Source organism: Callorhinus ursinus, unplaced genomic scaffold (assembly GCF_003265705.2).
Source record: "Callorhinus ursinus isolate GAN/ISIS: 27379988/994484 unplaced genomic scaffold, GSC_fseal_2.0 scaffold59, whole genome shotgun sequence".
Taxonomy (NCBI): domain Eukaryota; kingdom Metazoa; phylum Chordata; class Mammalia; order Carnivora; family Otariidae; genus Callorhinus; species Callorhinus ursinus.
Window position 1 is genome coordinate 2,331,040 of NW_027397121.1, and position 21,367 is coordinate 2,352,406.

Sequence of the window (21,367 nt, forward strand, 5' to 3'; positions counted from 1 at the left end):
CATATCTTAGCGGAAAAATAAATAGGTCATGTAAACAAAAATCCTCACACACCATTTGGGAAGTACAAAGTTACTCAACCCACTTCACTTAGTCCACTGAGTCTATACCTAAGTGTCGCTCTCAAGTAGTGGGTTTTTCTTCACTTGCTGGCCACGTGTGGGAGGTACTTCAGATCTGGCAAAGCCTCTCCCCCTAGGACAATGGTTCTCAAGCTTTAGTGTGCATCAGAGAAGCACCTAGGGCTTCTAAAAAAAATACAGAATGCTGGCCCTGAGGACTTGCATTTCTAAAAAGTTCCAGGTGAGGGGCGCTTGGGTAGTTCCATTGGTTGAGCTTCTGACTATTGATTTCAGCTGAGGTCATGATCTCCGGGTCATGAGATTGAGCCCCACATGGGTCTCTGCGATCAGCAGGGAGTCTGCTTAAGATTCTCCCTTGCCTTCCCCTTCAGCTCTTCCCCCTGCTCTTGCTACCTCTCTCTCTTTCTGAAATAAATAAATCTTTAAAAAGTTCCAGGTGATGCTGATGCTGCTGCTTCTGGGACCCCATTTGGGAACCACCACCCCAGGGAGTGAAACAGAGCCACACAGATGTACCAAATTTGAGCCCTTCATTTTCTACTCTTCCATCTCACACATAAATTTGACTCTTGCATAATTACAATCTGAAAGATACAAGAACTGTTTGCACTGCGATTGTTGCCTAGTTCCATAAATACTGTAGTGCTGTATCTGATTGTATGACCCACCAGATTTGAAAGTATCCAAATTATCAAAAACAGCGCTCATACCCGTGATAAAAAGACATCCCAATATCAAATGCAACAAATTCTTACTCTTTAGACACACTGTACTCCTGAGACCAGGAGAGTGAATGTTGTCATGGGCTGAAATCATGACCGCAAATTAAAAATTCACTTATACATTTTACAAATAGTTCATCTGAGCTTTACCACTGCCTTGTACTTAGAGGGCATTATTATGCCCCTCTTGCCAAAGACAGAAGTAAAGCTAAAAAGAATTTGAGAAAAAGACCCAAAGACACACAACCACGTGTTCAGAGCCTGGAAACAGAAGCCAGCCTTGGGCCTCCAGTGCTGTGCTCCAGCCACAGAACCACACTGCTGTTGCCTCGACCTTGGAAAACACTGACACGTAAGCCAGGAAAGCAAGATGGTCTGCGGTTATCCTGAGCAGTGCTGAACGAAGAGAGTAGCAAAAGCATGGACACAGATGCAGTAGGAGAGTAGCAAAAGCGTGGACACAGATGCAGTAGAAATTTCTGTATTGGTCAGGGTCCTGGCAAGAAAAGAAGTCCCAAAAATGGGTTCTTGAAGAAACTTTATAATGAAGAGGCTGTTCTAGAGGCCAGAGAAGGGTTAAGGGAAGCTGTGACACTAGCAGCAACAATAGGACTATCGACAAAGGAAAAAGCAGCACCAGCCAAGGCCTGAAGGTGTGATGAGTGGGGGAAGGGGGTAGCTAGAAGCAAGTGGACACAGAGTAGTGGAAGGAGAATGGCTTGGCTGTAGCCAGAAAATACGGCCAAGCAAGGAGGGGTCAGACTTGTCTCCCATCTGCCCTCCTATCTCCTGCTGGAGCCTCCTAGTGACTGAGTACCATGCAAGCCAGAGAGCAAGGGAGCCCAGGTGATGGGTTCTAGAGAGGTCAGCCTTCCAGGCCACAGAGTCGGTGGTAAAGAGTGGGTAACAGACCTGAAGGCAAACAAAATGACCATCACACCCTCTACTGTCCACCCTTTTGTGGGACTTTTAATGAGCTTCTTTCACTCTGGATTGCTACACCAGGCTTCACCTAAAAGGAAAACCCTTCCATATACTAGTTTCCTAAATCATCACACCAAAGTAGGCCACCCCTCCTTCCTGGTTCCATCTCTTTATTCACCTGTCCACCAATCTTGATGCCAATTTAGGTGCCTGCCTTGTCCCTTCAACCAAATAAGTACTCTGAGCTCTCCCAGATTTTGAGATTGGTTTCTCTCCAGACTGTACTATCTCCCCTCCACTGGGGCTTTGCAACTGCTAAATAACTCTACGGAAACACCTTTCCTGCTGTGAGTCTTCCCTTAATACCTACATTTCCCTAGATTTCCTAGATGTGCAGCCTAAGCAGTGTCTAACCTGGTCCATGACAGCCTTCAAGGAAGAACCTAAGCACCCAGACCCAAAGTACAAGACATACTTCAAGAATGACAAATGGAAGGGTTTGCAGGCATATGACACTGGCATGCTGGCCAGTGAGAAACACTTGCTCCAAGCAGACAGTATCGGCCCAGAAAGCCAACTGGCAAATATTTAAGAGTGAGATCACCAGTTCTGCCGACACCCATCTCCCTAACTTAGTCCTAGCAGCTGCCCTTCTCTGAAGGTACTAGCCAGCGCCAATGTCTATGCCTGGACCCTTTGCAGAGCTGCTGGGATTCCCACTATGGGATTAACCAAATTTATGGCCTAGCAACTTTCAGGTGAAACACTGTTGATCACTATCTTGCCATATGGATGGTATCATCCACAGCCAGGACAGGCTACCAAATTTGTGAGCTACAGGCCCAGTGAAAAATAAAAATGTAGGAACACTTATCAAAACATTATTAAGAATTTCAAGGTGGAGTCTCCTAACTAGAGAGAACAAACTGATGGCTACCAGAGGGGAGGTGGGTGACATGATGGGGGAAATAGGTGATGGGGATTAAGGAGGGCACTTGCTGTGATGAGCACCAGATGTTGTATGTAAGTGTTGAATCACTAAATTCTACACCTGAAACTAATATTACATTGTACGTTAACTAACTGGAATTTAAATAAAAACTTCTCTTAAAAAGTAGAGTATTTAGAGGGCACCTGGGTGGCTCAGTCGTTAAGCGTCTACCTTCGGCTCAGGTCATGGTCCCAGGGTCCTGGGATCGAGCCCCGCATCGGGCTCCCTGCTCAGCGGGAAGCCTGCTTCTCCCTCTCCCACTCCCCCTGCTTGTGTTCCCTCTCTCGCTGTGTCTCTCTCTGTCAAATAAATAAATAAAATCTTTAAAAAAATAAAGTAGAGTATTTAGAAGGTTAAATCCCCTCTTTACCTCAGCTTGGTGGATGATTGTCATGTTTATTTTCAACCTAACGGAAGTCTGAGGGTTTATTCTCTGGAGAGGTCTCTGAACTGCAGGATGCCAAGCACAAATCCTAACCCTAATCTTAACCCTGACCCTAAACTTAACCTACCCCTACCAGTAACCCCTAAACTCTACCTCTAACCCTGTCTCTAACCCTAAATCTAACCTCTGGAGAGGTCTCTGAACTGCAGGATAATAGGCACATACACTCACACTGGCCCTAACCCTAACCCTTATTCTGGCCCTAACCAAACCCTAATCCTAGATCTGAGCGGGGGAAAAAAGATTTGTTATACATATACAATGGCATATTACTCACCCATAAAAAAGAGTGAAATCTTGCCATGCATATGGATGGATGTTAGAGAGTATTATTCTAGGCAAAATCAATCACTCAGAGAAAGACAAATATCCTATGATTTCACTCATATGTAGAATTTAAGAAATAAAACAAAGGAAAAAAAGAAGAGAGACAGACAAAGTAACAGACCCTTAACTATAGAGAACAAACTGGTGGTTACCAGAGGGGAGGTGGGTAGGGGGATGGGTGAAATAGGTAATGGGGGTTGAAGACTACACTTACCATGATGAGCACCAGGTGATGTACAGAACTGTTGAATCACTATTTTGTTCACCCGAAACTAATATAACACTCTATGTTAACTATACTGGAATTAGAAAACTTAAAAAAAATTTTTTTTGAAGAAATTCCAGGTGGTGACAGGAAACCATTAAACCAAGTGAAGGGCCCTTCTGCACAAGGATCTATCTGATCCACAGTCCACATGCCCAGGCAGCCACCCTTGACCACACCTGTACATTCCTGCAGGGAATTGTGGTGACCTGAGAAACTACGCTCTATTTCCAGTTGGTTGCAGCGGCGCCTCTTGTTTTATGTGCACGATTCATGCATTTTCCTATCTTTCACCATTAAAATAGCTGTCATTTATCTCTTTGCATCGATCACATTCCCAGATTACCATAACACACTAAGGAATGAGCAATCCCACTCATACTATCAGAGGACTGCCAGTTCTCAACTTTTATAAGGATCCTGACAATAAAGGCAGACAACTTTCCAGAACTTGGCAACACATCACATCAAGCAAGAGAGAGACTCCTTTAGGAACCATCCCACAAAATCTGGGCTCCTAGAGGCAGCCAACAGAGTTTTGCCCAAGTTCACTGGTCCCTGTAAAAGCAGGGGCTACAGACCCCACTAATGACAACCTCACCACAACACTGCCCCCTACCCAACGCTCTCACCATACATTCAATGGGACAATCAGTGCACCACCAGTATGTACCTGTTCCTTGGTCTTGCTGGGCTCCAGGCCAGTCCACAACTAGGGTTGGTAAAAAGCTCAAGCAAACTGTAGTACTATTTTTGAAAGTTAATTTAGAAGCTGAGCTATCAGAAAGGAAGCTGTGATACTGCTTCTGGAAGCTTCTATGAAAGTCACAGCTTATCTGTATTACGCTAATGAGGGTGACCATAGACATTCATTAGCCAAAACTGGGACCTTTTAGGAGTAAAGGAGGGGCCATTAATGATTATGCCAGGAAAGTAGGCATAATCTAGGACTGTCCCTGGCATGCTGAGACACACGGTTATCATCTTGTTGTTTTCTACCATGCTCATGCAAAAGTCATTGTTCCCTAGCTCATATGTATGCAGTTTGTTCATCTACCCAAATGATTTGCATATGTAGTTCATATAACCTGTACTTTTAGAATATTTAACTCTACCTGTGCTCGACTATACCTCTAACCTCTAAAGGCATTTTGAATTTTAGCCAAATTCTAGTAGCTAACTCTTCCCTTTCCTTCCTCTTCAACAGTACACCTAACTAGAAATATGATTCAACTGGCTATAGTTCTATAAAACTTCTTAATGGGTAAAATTTCAACCTCCCCTTTCGAAGTGTTTTGTTGTGCATGACAATGACTCCAGCTTCTTAAAGCAATCAGCTCTCAAAGAGCAATTAAAAAATAACGATAAGATTGAAACTTACAGAAGGACAATCCAAAATTAATTCTTCAATGGTTACTAAGTCCAGGCCAAGCTTTTCTGCTAGAATTTCAAATATATATTTGTATGAAGGGTCAATTTTCATTTTTCGGTTTTCCCTTGAATCTCTAAATCTTGCCTAAAGAATAAAAAGCACAGGTAAAAATTGTAATTATAAAGAAAAACCACCAAAAACATTTAACTTGACATAAAAGTGTCGCACATGAAGAATCTTATTATAAGAAAAACCTGTCTCTCTTTTAACGTTTCCTGTAGATTTGGAATACTGCTCATGCTTCGGCGGTATCGGGATGATCTACAGGAAGACTGAGAAAGCATTTCAGAAAGCACGGCTTGACCCAGTCGGAGTGTAGGCCTAGGTCGAACTCTGTGTGCATCCAGCTCATCGTCCTCTGGAAGAATTATCCTTTCATCGGAAGCAATGAAATTCAGATAATCACTTCCAGAAGGAGCAGGACCTGTTTCGAAAAGAGAGTTGGCATCTAGAGCTGAGGCCGCCTCTGTGACAGGGGGCGGAGCCCCTTCATCTGAAGGAGGAGGAGCCTCTTCTCCTGGATCCGGGGGGGCAGTCTCTTCTGGCCCAGGGGGGGCTGCCTCTCCTGAAGAGGGAGGAGCTGCTTCTTTCCGAGGGGTGGGACCGCCTTCTTCCGCGCTCATGTTATCGGCTTTTTCCTCCCATGGAGCACCTTAAACTTCAAAACCTATAATGATAAAAAGTTTTCTTTTAAAACTGTACAGTAAGTTGAATGTTCTCTGTTAATTTAGTCCTCCCCTTGAACCTAGACAGGTAGCAAAATTATCTGCTTCTCCCTTACTGTATTAACAAACAAAGCTAAGCTCACAGGACTGGAGAAATATATATATATATATATATATATATTTTTTTTTTTTTTTTTTAAGGAGCAACAGCACACATATACCTAGGGGCTTTTTGAAACTCTCAGTGCTCCTTCTGACTGTGATATGATCCTAGGGTGCTGCTACCCCACACACATCCCATCCCTGTCATAGTAATTACTGTAGCTGATGGGAAGGTACCTGTCCTCAGGTATGTAAGAGCTGAAAAAAGATGGAGAGCCGTGTGTTAGAGCTGAGAAACTGACTTGTCCGAGAGACAAGGCAAAGGACTACATGGACTGAAATATTCCTTGCATCGAGGAACACTGTGAAACAATTCACCAATCAGACACTCAACTGTCCAGCCATCTCATCTCCATGAACATATCCAGGAACTCCCAAAAAGCATAAAACATCCTCTTGGCAGCGTGAAAATTAATAAAAGGAAACCTCATTTAGAATGTATTCAGAATGCCAGCAGGGGTAAGCTCTCACATCCTATCAGCCCTACCACTGGTTGCGAACCGCAGACCAAACAGAAAGAGCCCCACCTTGCATGTGGATACTACTTTCCTATCCCAGCGGGATTAAAACTTTCCTCTTGCCCTAGCAACAGCCCAGCCAATGAGAGACGGTCACAACTCAGCCAATGAAAAATGACTATACTTCCAGCTCCCAGCTTACTCCAATGGACTTTTTGTTTATAACAGCCTTTCCAACGTGCCCCTAAAATGTGATGATGATTATTTATTGAAGCAATGGTATCATATGAAGTATAATCTGACCTATCCAATCAGAAGAGCTCTATACAGGAGTGTAGAAGGTATCACGAGCACATAACCAGGAAAATCAGGGGACACGAGTGGAACAGGAGAAAATGTCATTTATAGAAAATCACATCATTAGGGGCGCCTGGGTGGCTCAGTCGTTAAGCGTCTGCCTTTGGCTCAGGTCGTGATCCCAGGGTCTTGGGATCGAGCCCTGCACCAGGCTCCCTGCTCGGCAGGAAGCCTTCTTCTCCCTCTCCCACTCCCCCTGGTTGTGTTCCCTCTCTTGCTGTCTCTCTCTGTCAAATAAATAAAATCTTTAAAAAAAAAAAAAAAAAAAGAAAGAAAATCTCATCATAGGACAGTCATCGGACCGCCATCTAAATAAACAAGTTTTCCGGCTATGGCTAAAATCCAGAAGCCAGGATAATAGTAAACCCTTGAAGAACAACAACAAAACTTCCAAAGCGAGAGTTCAAAAGAAGACAGAGAAAGAGGCTTGCTAATGAGAAATTCTGAGGACACGTGTGCACACCTGGCCTAAGTTAGATGGTGTTTCTTATGGAGGAACTTGAGCAGCCCTCCGTAAGACACAGAGACAGCCTGTAACCAGCACCCCACAGCTGCCCCCTCCAGCTTTTCCGAAGATCCCATCAACAGCTGAAATGGTTTCCTTTGATATCCTAAGTCCGCCTACTCAAGAACAGAAATACCCAAACTGATTAATCTGTTGCTGCCAGCTAAGCACTCATGCCCAAAATCTGCAAACCAGAACAACGGTTCCCATACTGTTTGCAGATTTTTTTCTCACTTCTCTCTCCTCTCTCTTTTATAAATCCCAGTTTTTGTCTTTGTTCCTTGACCACAATCTAATGTCTATTTTCTTTACATGTGAGTAAATGTTCTTGGAAAGTAACAACATCTCTGAGTTATTATTGTACACGATGACCTACAATACCCAGGAGTTGTGTGTGCATTACACATTTACCCTTGAAATTGGCCTAGAGTTGATCCTGTTACCTACAGTATACCAAAAACAAGTATAATGATACATATTAGTGAAGTCATAGCAACTGTCCGTCACTCTGCTCCAATCTATGCTTTTGAATTCTGCAAAACGGTTCACTTTACTCAGTAAGAGAATCATGCCTGCTCTCAGAGGATGCTGACAGGCTGAAACCAAAGCAAAATTTACTTTAATTTCAATGTAATGGTAAAACACATACACTGACTGAACTCAGTAGGGCTGGAGAGCTTCCTTGTAGGCAACCAGTGCTCTTTCTTGATCCACAGAGTTATTTAAGCCACTGTAGAGCTACTATTATTTAAGCCATCAAGGAAAGATGAAAATTGAATCATGATATTATATTTAAGAAGTCAGGGAAGTATGCAATTAATCTTCATGAGTTTTTCATCTAAAAATGGCCACGATTCATCAGGGAAATTCAAATCAAAACCACATTGAGATACCACCTTACACCAGTTAGAATGGCAAAAATGGACAGGGAAAAAAACAACAAATGTTGGAGAGGTTGTGGAGAAAGGGGAACCCTCGTACACTGTTGGTGGGAATGCAAGTTGGTACAGCCACTTTGGAAAACACTGTGGAGGTGCCTCAAAAATTTAAAAATAGAGCTACCCTATGACCCAGCAATTGCACCACTGACTATTTACCCCAAAGACACAGATGTAGTGAAAAGAAGAGCCATATACACCCCAATGTTCATAGCAGCAATGTCCACAATAGCCAAACTGTGGAAGGAGAACAGATGAATGGATAAAGAAGATTGGTCCATATACACAATGGAATATTACTCAGCCATCAGAAAGGATGAATACCCAACTTTTGCATCAACATGGATGGGACTGGAGGAGATTATGCTAAGTGAGATAAGTCATGCAGAGAAAGTCAATTATCATATGGTTTCACTTATTTGTGGAACATAAGGAATAGCATGGAGGACATTAGGAGAAGGAAGGGAAAAATGAAGGGGGGGGGAATCAGAGGGGGAGATGAACCATGAGAGACTATGGACTCTGAGAAACAGGGTGTTAGAGGGGAGGGGGCTGGGGGGATGGGTTAGCCCGGTGATGGGTATTAAGGAGGGCACGTATTACATGGAGCACTGGGTGTTATACGAAAGCAATGGATCGTGGATCACCACATCAAAAACTAATGATATAATGTATGGTGACTAACATAACATAATAAAATTAAAAAAATAAAATAAAAAATGGCTACTATTTTTTAAGTGTTAGCACAGATTAAATTTTCAGAAAATGTTATTATCCAACACAGTTCATTCCCTGAGGAGTCCAGATAGTTGAGATTCATGGTACATCATTTCAGAACTAGAAAAAAAACAAAACAAAACACAGAAATTATCTAGTTCAGCTCTCCCTTTTTATTGCTAATGAAACTAAGATCCAGAGAAGGTACAGGTCTTACCCAATTACACAGACAAAAATGATCTTTCTGAACTTCAGATCATATCATATGACTGCCCTGCTTAAAGTCCTCCTCTGGGCGCCAAATACGGCTTCTTTTGTCCTCCAAGGCTTTCCTGACTCGGTTCCAAGCTCTCTCTCCAATTTCTTCCATTGCCTTTGCCCTGGGTGCTGCCTGAGGTCACAGGAGCTCTGGCCATTCCTGAAACAAGCACTGTTCTCTCACCTCTAGTCATTGGCAAGGAGCTCACAGCCTAATGAGGGAAGCCAAACATACCAACAAACACTTCACAGTTTCCTTAGAACCAGCTAAGGTGTGCACAAGAATCTGTAGCATCAAAGGAGAAAACTCAAGAAGGAAATCTCTAAGGAGAAGCTGTCATCTAAGGTAGGTCTTGGTAGGATCCATATGCATTCCACAAAGACTAGGGAAGTAATATTAATTGTCAACAACTAAATGCCAAGTTTCATGCTTGGTGAGATATATAACTATGCTTAATAAATACGTATATTTATATATATGTGTTACATGACCAACAAGCACATGGAAAGACAGTCAACACCACTAGCCCCTAGGAAAATACAAATCAAAACCACCATGAGATGGCACTTTACACCCAGTAGGATGGCTCTAAATTTTTTAAAAAAGACAATAAAGAGGGTTGAGAAGGTCATAGAGAAGTTTAAATCTTCATACATTGCTGGTGGGAAAGTAAAATTGTGCAGCCTCTGAGGAAAACAGTTCAGCAGTTCCTCAGAAAGCTAAACATAGAATTAGCAAATGAGCCATTGATTCCACCCAAGAGAATTGATAAAATCTGTTTGCACAAAAATTTGTATACGAATGTTCATGGCAGCATTATTCATATTGAGCTCAAATTGGAAACAACCCAAACATCCAATTAGGTGATGAGTGGATAAACAAAATGTGGCATACCCTTATAATGGAATATTATTCTGTCATAAGAAGGAATGAAGGACCATCCCATGCTATAGCATAGACGAATCTTGAAAACACCACACAAAGTGAAAGAAGCCAGACACAAAAGGCCACATATTATATGAGTCCATTTACATGAAATGTCCAGAAAAGGCAAATCCATTGAGACAGAAAATAGATGTGGTAGTCAGGGGATGGGGAAGGAAGAATTGGGCCTACCTGCTAATAGGCCTGGATTCCTTTTTTTGGGTAATGGAAATGTTCTGGGATTAGATAGTGATTATCTGTCGTTGTACAACACAGTGCATATAATAAAAACCACTGAAGGGTATGCCTTAGTGAAGTAATTGTATAATTCCATTTTAAAATGCTATTTTTTAAAAAAGGAAATATAATAAACTGCACTAAGTAAATGACCAATTGGGGCTCCTCGCTGGGTCAGTCTGTAGAGCATGCAACTCTTGATTTTGCGGTCATGAGTTCAAGCTCCATGTTGGGTGGAGAGATTACTTAAAAATAGTAATAGGGGCGCCTGAGTGGTTCAGTCGTTAAGCGTCTGCCTTTGGCTCAGGTCATGATCCCAGGGTCCTGGGATCGAGCCCCGCATCGGGCTCCCTGCTCCGCGGGAAGCCTACCTCTCCCTCTCCCTCCCCTCCTGCTTGTGTTCCCTCTCTCGCTGTGTCTCTCTCTGTCAAACAGACAACAACAAAAAAAAAACCTTAAAAAAAAAGAAAAATAGTAATAAAATAAAAAAATAATAAAAAGATTTTTTTAAAAAAAGGAAATGACCAATTTATTTACTGTCTGGCAGGAGGCTTTAGTTTGGAAAACTTCTCCTTAAACCCACAGGGAAATTAAAAAAAAAAAGGCATTTTGAAACTAAATTAAGGAGAAAGGTAAAAAGAGACAGAATTAGTTTATGCACTCTTACCCATCTGTAGGCACCAGTCTTCCCCCTTGTTCAAGTAGTTATTTGTGATCTTGCAAAGAAAGAATATTAAAGCTAAAAATGTTTAATTTAGTCCTGAATACCACCGGTTGGGTTAAACAGTATCTATGTTTACTAAGGTCAGGCTGAATCCATAGGCTTAGAGAAGGAAATCTCACTGAAAACAAGTATAGAAAGGGAAAAAAAGGGCGCCTGGGTGGCTCAGCCGGTTGAGCTGCTCCCTTCAGCTCAGGTCATGATCCAAGGTCCTGGGATCAAGTCCCGCATCGGGCTCCCTGCTCAGCAGGAAGCCTGCTTCTCCCTCTGCCTCTGCCTGCCACTCTGCCTACTTGTTCCCTCTCTCTCTATGTCAAATAGTTAGGTGAAATCTTTAAAAAAAAAAATGGAAGCTTCTCCCTCCTTCCTGTGCCACAGCCCCAGTACCCATGCAAAGTGGTGTGAGTAACTACTACGTGCCCAGGGCTATGTTACTTACTCTGGGAGGCAGAAAACAAGACAGGACTCTTGTCCTCAAAGATTCACAATGCTATTGGAGAGATAAAGTAATCTTTGCAAATCAATCAAGAATAAAATTGTGGAGCTCAGGGGCGCCTGAGTGGCTCTGAGAGTTAAGGGTCTGCCTTGGGCTCAGGTCATGATCTCCAGGTCCTGGGATGGAGCCTGCATCGGGCTTCCTGCTCAGTAGGGTGTCTGCTCTTCTCTCTCTCTCTCTCCCTCTGCCCCTCCGCACTGCTCATTCTCTCTCTCAAATAAATATAATCTTTTAAAAAATAAAAAAATAAAAAATAAAATTGTGGAGCTCTACTGGAAAATTTAGAGGAAGAAAAATTAGTATAGACAAAGAGAATTTCACGGAGGGTCTGGACATAAGCTGCCCTTGAAGAATAGGTAGGATTCAATAAGAAGAGAGGGAAGAAATAGAGAGAAAAGAAAACAGGTAAAGGCATGAAAAGCTATAAAGAGATCAAAAAGGGGAGTAGTTGGGAAAAAAATAAAGCTTAGAATTATGCCATATTATATTTGTTCTTCCAAAGGACTACAAATAGCAAGAACTCAGTATCAGTTAAAATAAATAAATCATGAATAATAAAATGTGGTTTTTATAAAGCACAGATCTTAATGTTAACATGTTAGGAAACTGGCTCAGTTCTACCAGTGCTTTTTTTCTAGCACTCCGAAGTAGTTCTGAAAATCTCCTAATCAAGAATTTGTCAAGGGGCACCTGGGTGGCTCAGTTGGTTGAGTGACTGACTCTTGATTTCAGCTCAGGTCATGATCTCAGGGTCCTGGGACAGAGCAGGGTTCAGGCTCCAATCTCAGTGGGGAGTCTCCTTCAGGATTCTTTCTCCCTGCCTCTGCTCCTACCCACCCCCATCTCTTAAATAAATAAATAAATAAATAAATAAATAAATCTTTTTTAAAAAGAACATGTCAAGTTTATCACAAAATACACAGGAAAAGGTCATTGTCAGTTACTCTGCTTGTATGGTAATCTAATAAACATAATCGATTCCTTCAATACAGGTAAACATATTTCAGTATAGCATGCAAACGCTTTCTATGTGTGTCGTCTTAGTTTCCTTGGAATTTATGTGAAGCTCTTTAAGGAAAAATAAAAAGCATTTGATCTCTGAAACGTTAGATTACTCACAGATACATGTATTAAGTAAAGAGTTTAACTTGTGCTCTACTGAGTGCTGACATATATATTTCTCTTTCTTTTAAAGATTTTATTTTTAAGTAATCTCTACACCCGACATGGGGCTGGAACCCACAACCTTGAGATCAAGAGTCACATGTTCCACCCTGAGCCAGCCAGGCATCCCAATACTTCAAGCGAAGGACAGGTTAAGCTCTTATTTTGTGAACGTTGAAGAGTCTTTATGGTTAGCAGTCTGCGAACAAACACTGAATATAAGGAAACTGATACCCAGGTATTAATCACTATTGTGACTTAGAAATAAATAAATTCTAAGTAATTTGTTATGGTTTAACATTTTTTTTAAAGATCTTATTTATTTATTTGACAGAGAGAGAGGTAGTGAGAGCAGGAACACAAGCAGAGAGAGTGGGAGCCGGAGAAGCAGGCTTCCCGCCGAGCAGGGAGCCCGATGCGGGGCTCGATCCCAGGACCCTGGGATCATGACCTGAGCTGAAGGCAGGTGCCCAAGGACTGGGCCACCCAGGAGTCCCATGGTTTAACATTTTTAAAGTAAATCATATATCTGAGACACTCTAAATAAATAAATAAATAACCACTGCCCATTTGGAGAGATTTTGCTTAGAGTAAGTATAGAATCCTTCCTCTTACAAAATAATTTGAGATGCATTTTCTACATGGTTTTCAAATGCCAAGTCGTACTTGGCACATAATGAACTCTAAATATAAAACATCAGCTTACGACTGCTAAAGACCGAGGCAAGTATTTCATTGTAAGTTAGGAAATGTATACAACTACTTTATATAGAATTCCTAAAAATTGTAGCAAAATTTTGAATAGAGTACATAGTTGAAATGGGAAAATCTTAGTAAACATAAATTAGCTTACTACATTATACACATTATATCCATTTGTATGTCTGTATGTATGTATACAGAGAAGGTTGATTGTTCCCTGCAACATGTTTATAATAGCAAAAACAAGCAGAAAAACAAACACATTTCCTGGAAATAACCAAAACATCCTTAATAAAGGATCCTTTGTATGTCTGAATTCAGTTCAGGGGAAAGCAGCTTTGGGAATGACCCCTGCCTTCCTGTTGGGCTGCCCTTATCATAATAAAGCTTTCTTTGCTTCAAAACTGGTGTATTGGGCGCCTGGGTGGCTCAGTTGGTTAAGCGACTGCCTTCGGCTCAGGTCATGATCCTGGGGTCCCGGGATCGAGTCCCGCATCGGGCTCCCTGCTCAGCGGGGAGTCTGCTTCTCCCTCTGACCCTCTTCCCTCTCGTGCTCTCTCTCTCTCATTCTCTCTCTCTCTCAAATAAATAAATAAAATCTTTAAAAAAAAAAAAACTGGTGTATTAGCTGATGAGGGAGCAGAAGGCTAGCTGAGGACAAAGCAGAAGTTGGCACCCTATACCCCCACACCCCCAGAAGCCGGCACCCTACACCCCCAGTCCTCAGTCACTCCTGGCTGCCCTAAAGGAAAAACAAATGGTTAACTGATAGAGATCACAGTCCTGTAGGACAGAAGTCTACCTCCGTTTACAAATATCCTAGCAATTTACAAGGAAGAAGCTTTCTTATCAATAGCCTAACTTCCAGAGACCCATAACTCAGTTCCTGAAGCCCTAACATCACCCTCCCCTTCATAAAATTAAGGGAGGCTGAGGCAGAAGGAAATGTAAATAAAACTGTATTTCTTCTAAATGTAAAGCCCATTGACAAGGACCTGTGATAGGAGGAATGTAACACTCCTCCAGGAAATTCCCAACTGTCTTCATGTTAGTACCTCAGTAGAGGGAAAAACAGCTTGGCTTGACAATAACCAGGTCTCCATTATTCTGAGAGTCTTCTTTAGCATATGACAGTCCTTCTGGACACCCCCTTTGTCCTCACCTCCCCAACTCCTGAGTATATAAACAGCCACTCCGCAAGACCACAGTGTAGCAGATCTTTCTGCCCATGGCCCCATGCTTTAACAAACCACCATTTTGCACCAAAGATGTCTCAAGAATTCTTTCTTGGTCATCGGCTCCGGACATCACCCCACCGAACCTCACATATATTCTAAAACTTCATCATTAGCCATTGGCTTACTGCTCATTGGGTGCACAGTCAAGTTTGAGTTCGGTAACAGTATCCTGTTCAATAAAATTTTAATACAGAGCCTAGCAATAAAAAGAATGAGGTAGAGCTACATATACAGATATAGAAAAATCTCTAACACGTCATTCGTGGAAGAAAAAAGCAAGGCACTATACATTGCCTAATACCAATTGTATACATTTTAAAAACTGCATATATAAATGCATATAAATAATATTTTATCTTTTCTAAGATACACATTTTAAAAAGGCTTAGTTGGCAACATTTTTTCTTTCCTCACATTTTTTCCTTCATGAAGTCACATACATGTAATTTACATTTATGTAATTGCATAAAATTACAATCAGTAATAGTTTAGATTTGATAAAACACATTAAAATCTTTCCAGGGAAGATACATAATAATTTATCAACAATGATCACCTTGAAAGAGAAAGAGAGAGGGGGAAAGTAGGGTAAGAGTTGTACTTTTCAATTTTATACCTTTTAAAAATCATAAAATTATGATTTTATATATTTTATATATTATATATTATATATTTTACTTATATGTGTATGTATCATATACGACATACAACACGTGTTTATATTTTCTTCTATAACATTCATATTTAGAACCTTAAATTCCCTATGAATTTTCAGATGTAGCCAGATTACTTGCTAAATACAGAGGCAGGTCCTGGCTCCAAGTATTCATACTTGGCTAACCATCACTTGGTGCACAGTGAATTTAGGAACACCTGGTCATCTCTTTCCCCTCCCCCCATCTCCTCCACAGACAACTGGATCCCACATGCAATTATTCTAAAATTCCACCATCCCTTCTCCTTAAGTTCAAGTTGAAGGTTAACTGCATGTCCACAAAGTCATCCCTGCTCATTTTCAGGAGCAATAGGACAGTGGACTTCTCCACGCATAGGAAGACCAAATTGAGGGGCGCCTGGGTGGCTAGTCCTTAAGCGTCTGCCTTTGGCTCAGGTCATGATCCCAGGGTCCTGGGATCGAGCCCCGCATCGGGCTCCCTGCTCGGCGGGAAGCCTGCTTCTCCCTCTGCCACTCCCCCTGCTTGTGTTCCCTCTCTCGCTGTCTCTCTGTGTCAAATAAATAAAATCTTTAAAAAAAAAAAAGGAGTACCGAAGTAAGCAAGTTGTATACTGGTGTGTTAAGCGAACAGCCACTTCAACCACACTCCTTTTTCTAGAACCCATTTCCGTAACCCTATCCTTTCATGCATTAGTTCATTCGTGATCGTTGAGGGTCTTCAGTGTGCTTCAGTGTGGCCCTGTAGCTATATATAAAACTAAGAGGCTCCCCCGAAGCAAAACGCACAAACTGGGGAGAAAGACCGTTAAACACACACAGGGTGGTCAATGTCGAGAAAAGGTAAATTAGCAAAAGGCTGAGAGAGACTGGCAGAAAAAGAAACTTCTGGAAAAAATCTGACAGAGGAGATAACATTGGAGTTGGGTCTGAAGAGCTGTCACGAGAACATGGAAGAGGGGAATATTCTAGGCCAGAAGTGGGGGAGATAGAGTGTAAACGCAAGACAGCAGGAAAAGGCAGGGTTTGGTTGGGAAAAGTGGTAAGTTCAGTGATGAGACTTTCGGGGTGCAGGGGAGTGAGGAAGAGAGAGGTTGGAAAAATAAATCTGGAGGAGGAGAGATTTTGTCTGCCTTACTTTTGAATTCTTAGAAGGGGGAATGGGGTGAAGTCAGACGTCCAGGGAACACACTGGGATTTACAAAAGGCCGTGACTGAGCTGGGGTTTTGCAGCAGGGTGTTAACTGGGCTGGTCGGGAGGTGAGGAACTGAATTCCAGCACTCACTCCAGTCCCCAGCCAGAGAGGAAAGCGGGCGGGGCATCCCAGGGCGGGAGGGCTCCGTGCAGAAGCGGGGGCGCACTCACCTGCCGCGACCCGCCGCCACCCGCCAATCACCCAGGCTGGCCAGGTGGCCGCGCTGCGCCGGGGGAGCTGCCTCTGGCTCGGCGGCCACCGAGGCTCGGCCGTTGGGAGTCCGACACCAGTTCGTTCTGGGGCGCCCCGCGCCGGCTCTGCAGGGCGCTGCTCCCCGCGGGGTATGAGGCGCGGGGTGCGGGGCGGCGGGGGAGGGGCTTCACGACCCCCGCCCCGCGCGAGGTTCTGTGAGGACACGCACTGCCCCCACCCCCGCAACCTTGAGAGCCAGAGAAGTGAAACAGCGAGGAGAGGCCGGGGTCCCTAAAGGGCAGCTGCCTAGAGGGGGAAATTGAGGGGGGTGGGGGCTGGGGAGGGTTCCAAGGTGTGCTTTGAGAGAGGATTGGCATGAAAATGAGTAAATTTTCTAGGACCTTTATACTATACGCTTAACAGACTGAGACACTGAGGCACCCCAAGATTTTCTTTCAATTTTTAAGTAGTCTCAGGGCGCCTGGGTGCCTCAGTCCGTTAAGTGACTGCTTCGGTGAGGTCATGATCCCTGGGGTCCTGGGATCAAGCCCCACATCAGGCTCCCTGCTCAGCTGGGGATCTGCTTCTCCCTCTCCCTCTGCCGCTACCCCTGCCTGTGCTCTCCTGCTCTCTGTCAAATAAATAAATAAAATCTTAAAAAAAAAATTTTTTTAAGTAGTCTCTGTACTGAAGGTGGGGCTCGAACTCACAACCCTGAGATCAAGAGTCCCAAGCTCCACCCCAACCACTGAGTCAGTCCAGTGCCCCTATGACCTTTATAGTTTCTGAAGTTACTTAGTGTTTCACTTGTTGAAAGTCTTTACTTAGTGTTTCACTTGAGAATATTAAATCTTTTCTGTTGAATTTGCTCAGAAACCTATGACTGGTAATACAGAGAACAGACTCTGAAGAAAACAGACTTCTTTTCAAAGCCCACCCTCCCTTCCCTTTCCAGTACATTTCTGTTTTTCTTGTAACTCCCTGACATGGTGTGCCTGGTGTCGGTTTTAATTAGGGTTTAAAGTCAATCTTTGAATATAGAGCAGGTCAGTCTAAAATGAGGGCTGAAAGATCTGCCAACTGATTAAAAAAAAAAAACAAACCGAAGCCCAACGATGATTATAAAAATCACAAGTAAAGTTAAACACATTCTATCCATGTTAAGAAATACCATGCAGCAATTATGCAGTATGAAGTTATGGGGCCCACAGGACCCCTGCACACTTTGCAAAGTTTGCCAAACTGCAAGACCTAACTGTCCTCTGACTCTGAGCTGTTTCTTTAGCTAGTGCATAGGCAATTAAGTAGATGACAGCAATCACAGCAGGACTAAGGAACGCCTGCTCACTTCCCAAGGGAATGGCCCTGGCTTGTTTACTGCTTGCTACAAAAAGATGGTGAGCCCTTAGTCTTGGATTCTTTAGCTGCCTCCCAGTCCACTGCCTGCATGTGGGCTCATGGTGTTGCCCAGTGGTACTTGGGGCCAGAACTGCTATTTGTTGGGCTGTGAGTAATAAAGGGTCTCTCTCTGGCCCATTTTTTTGGTCTCATCTATTTTTGGCACTTACAGTTTAATCCTTGCCATCTTCCCAGTAGGAGGTATATCTATATATTCTTATGTAGTAAGGAACAAATTACAGGATATTATATCCTTTAAAGAGCCTTAAACATATCCATGTGCCTTAACCTACAAAGTCTTCTTTTGAAAATATATTCTAAAGAAATAATACTGTGCTGGGGTGTCTGGGTGGCTCAGTCGAGCATTTGACTCTTGATATCAGCTCAAGTCTTGATCTCAGGGTGGTGAGTTCAAGCCCCACTTTGAAAGAAAGAGAGAAGAAGGAAAGAAAGAAAGAAAGAAAGAAAAAGAAAGAAAGAAAGAAAGAAAGAAAAAGAGGAAGGAAGAAGAGAAAGGAAAGAAAGAAAAGAAAGGAAGGAGGGAGGGGGGGGAAGGAAGGAAAGAATATTGTGCTAAATATAGACAGAGATTTTGTTCTAAAGATGTGCACTGCAGGGGCACTGGGTGGCTCAGTCGGTTGAGCAGCCAGCTCTGGATTTCAGCTCAGGTCATGATTTCGGAGTCCTGGGATCGAGCTCTGCGTCAGGCAGGCTGAGTGTGGGCTCAGCAGAGAGTCTCCTTGAGAATTCTCTCTCGCCCTCGCCTCCTGCCCCTCCCCCAACTCACGTGAGTGACCGTGCTCTTTCTTTCTAAAATAAATAAATAAATCTAAAAAAAAATAAAGATGTGCATTGCAGTATTCGGTTTGTAACACTGTGATCCATGTAATAATTTCATTATCTCTGGCAGAAAACTAGGTGCATAGAACACTGCCAAATGATAACACTCCTGAGGATGCCTGAGATACGGGAAAAATACACAATCCAGAGAGTTTTCTTGAGGCTTAATAGAAAGAAAACACCATGTAGCATATATAAAACAGTAAATGGTTAGACTGCCCAAGACCCTAAAAATACAATGAGGGAACTAGTTCTTTGTCCAGAGATCTCACCTTGAGATCCTTAACTACATCTGCAAAGATCTTATTTCCAAATAAGGTCACATTCACAGGTACCAGGAGTTAAGACTTGGACATATTTTAGGGGGACACAATTCAATTCACTACAAAAGGTCTATACATATTTTTTTGTAAATTAAAATTAAGATTAGGAAATCTATTCAGAGTATGCTTAAAACACTTTTATGGTTCATTTTTCCTTAATGAACATCATTTTATTAGTTGCCTAGGTTCCTATTACCACGTACTTTAGATTTCTGCATTGGCAGTCTTCTTTCTTTTTTTTTTACCAAATAGAATGGACAACTAAACAAGGTATAAATGTGCTGTTTCAGCCATAAACCAATAATCCTGGAAGAATAAGCTCGAGAGGATGAACTGTGGATAGTTATTCAATATTTATATGTATTTTACTTGGATGGCTGGCTACTTAAATTGTTGTGGCCACGTTAAGACAATTATAACATAGCAAATATTGATAATCCATGTGCTGTAATTGCATATTTCCCACAGCATCTAGACATTCTCAGCTGATTATCTTGACATTTTTATTTCTGTCAATAGTGTGATCTTTCCATCAGTCAATGAGACTTGAAAACCAGACTCATCATGAAGTTATAGATTTTTGGAACAGGAAGGGAACTTAGAGATCATCTTATTTCCTGCATTTCATTTTACAAATAAGGACACCCAAGACTAGAGCAGTTTCACAATCTGAGTTTCAGAACTAATTTGTGGAGTTATTAGCTAGCACAGTCCCAAGACTAAAATTCAGGACCACTGATTACCAGTTCAGTATTTTTTTTTTCTTTACCCCATACGCTAATAGTAATATTGTTACAGGACCGAGAACCAGTTCCCAACTCAGGTTTGGCTGCTCAGTGCTTGAAAATCAATACCCAAGAGACAAGTGATGGTGGGAAAAGAAAAGTTGCTTTATTAAGGAAGGTGGTAATCTGGGAAGAGGGTGGATTAATGTCTCAAAGACCATCTTCTTCATCCAGGGGAAGCTGGAGGGTTTTAAAAGGAGAGGCACAGGAAAATGGAGGGGGCTATGTACAGGCGAAGCAGGTGCCCGGGCAGTTAGTCCTTTGTTGACATGACCCTTACAGACTTGCTGGCATCAGCAGCAACTGTTTCTGAGTGTAGGCAGACCTTATCTTCTGGGAAAGTTGGGTCTTTCCCTCCTCAAGGCCAGTGGTCTGCAAATCTCAAGAAAAGTAAGTTAGCTCTACTATAGATCAACAAGCAAGGAGTGCATAAGCTTGAAGCAAGTTAACCCTTAAGACCGTTGGGGGTGCTGTTACAGATCCTTAATCCTGTGACTGGTGTCCTTAGAAGAGAAAGGGGAGAGAGATTTCAGACGCAGGGAAAAGGCCACGTGATGACCCAGGCAGAGACTGGAGTTATGCTGCTATAAACCAAGGAGCACCGGGAGCCACCAAAAGCTGGAAGAGCCAAAGAAGGATTCTCTCCCAGAAACTTTGTAGTGGGTGTAGCCCGGCTGACACCTTCATTTCACACTTCTAGCCTCTAATGAGAGGATACATTTCTGTTTGTTTTTTTAAGATTTTATTTATTTATTTATTTTAAGTAAACTCTACACCCAGTGTGGGGCTCAAACTCACGACTCCAAGATCAAGTCACATGCTCTACCGGCTAAGGTGCCCCTGAATTTCTGTTGTTTTAAGCCATCATGGTTTTGATAACGTGTTACGTCAACTGTAGGAAACTAATTACCCTTCTACCAAAAAAGGAAACACTGCTAAACTCTATTTGGAATTTGTGTCTTCTCAAATAATGACCGTTCTACACTTCTCCCTCCCCATTATTGCTGTCTTTCCTTTTATTTCTATATGTGGTGCTTATTACTTTTAAGTTTTTTGAAACTATGTTATATAATATTTAAGATATACAGAGAAACATAAAGAATAATACAACTATCCATTTATCCAACATCAGCTATAGTTATGAAACAATGTCAAAATATTTAAATCACCGATATATCCCTTCCCTCTTCTCCTCTACCATCTCTTAGGCGAAATCACATCCCTGAATGT

The 21,367-nt window shown here is 42.4% G+C and overlaps 1 protein-coding gene across 1 annotated transcript in view; it reads right to left on the reverse strand.

The window, feature by feature from the left end:
* The window catches only part of DNAH8 (dynein axonemal heavy chain 8), a 407,368-nt gene extending 390,481 nt beyond the window's left edge, over nt 1-16,887 (reverse strand). The window contains exons 1-3 of the mRNA XM_073884828.1: nt 16,770-16,887; nt 5,382-5,854; nt 5,137-5,271 (exon numbers count right to left, since the gene is read on the reverse strand). Of these exons, the coding sequence (XP_073740929.1) occupies nt 5,137-5,271; nt 5,382-5,810 (564 nt within the window). The 5' untranslated portion in view covers nt 5,811-5,854; nt 16,770-16,887. The remainder of the gene's footprint in view (nt 1-5,136; nt 5,272-5,381; nt 5,855-16,769) is intronic.
* Between the last annotated feature and the right edge of the window lie 4,480 nt (nt 16,888-21,367).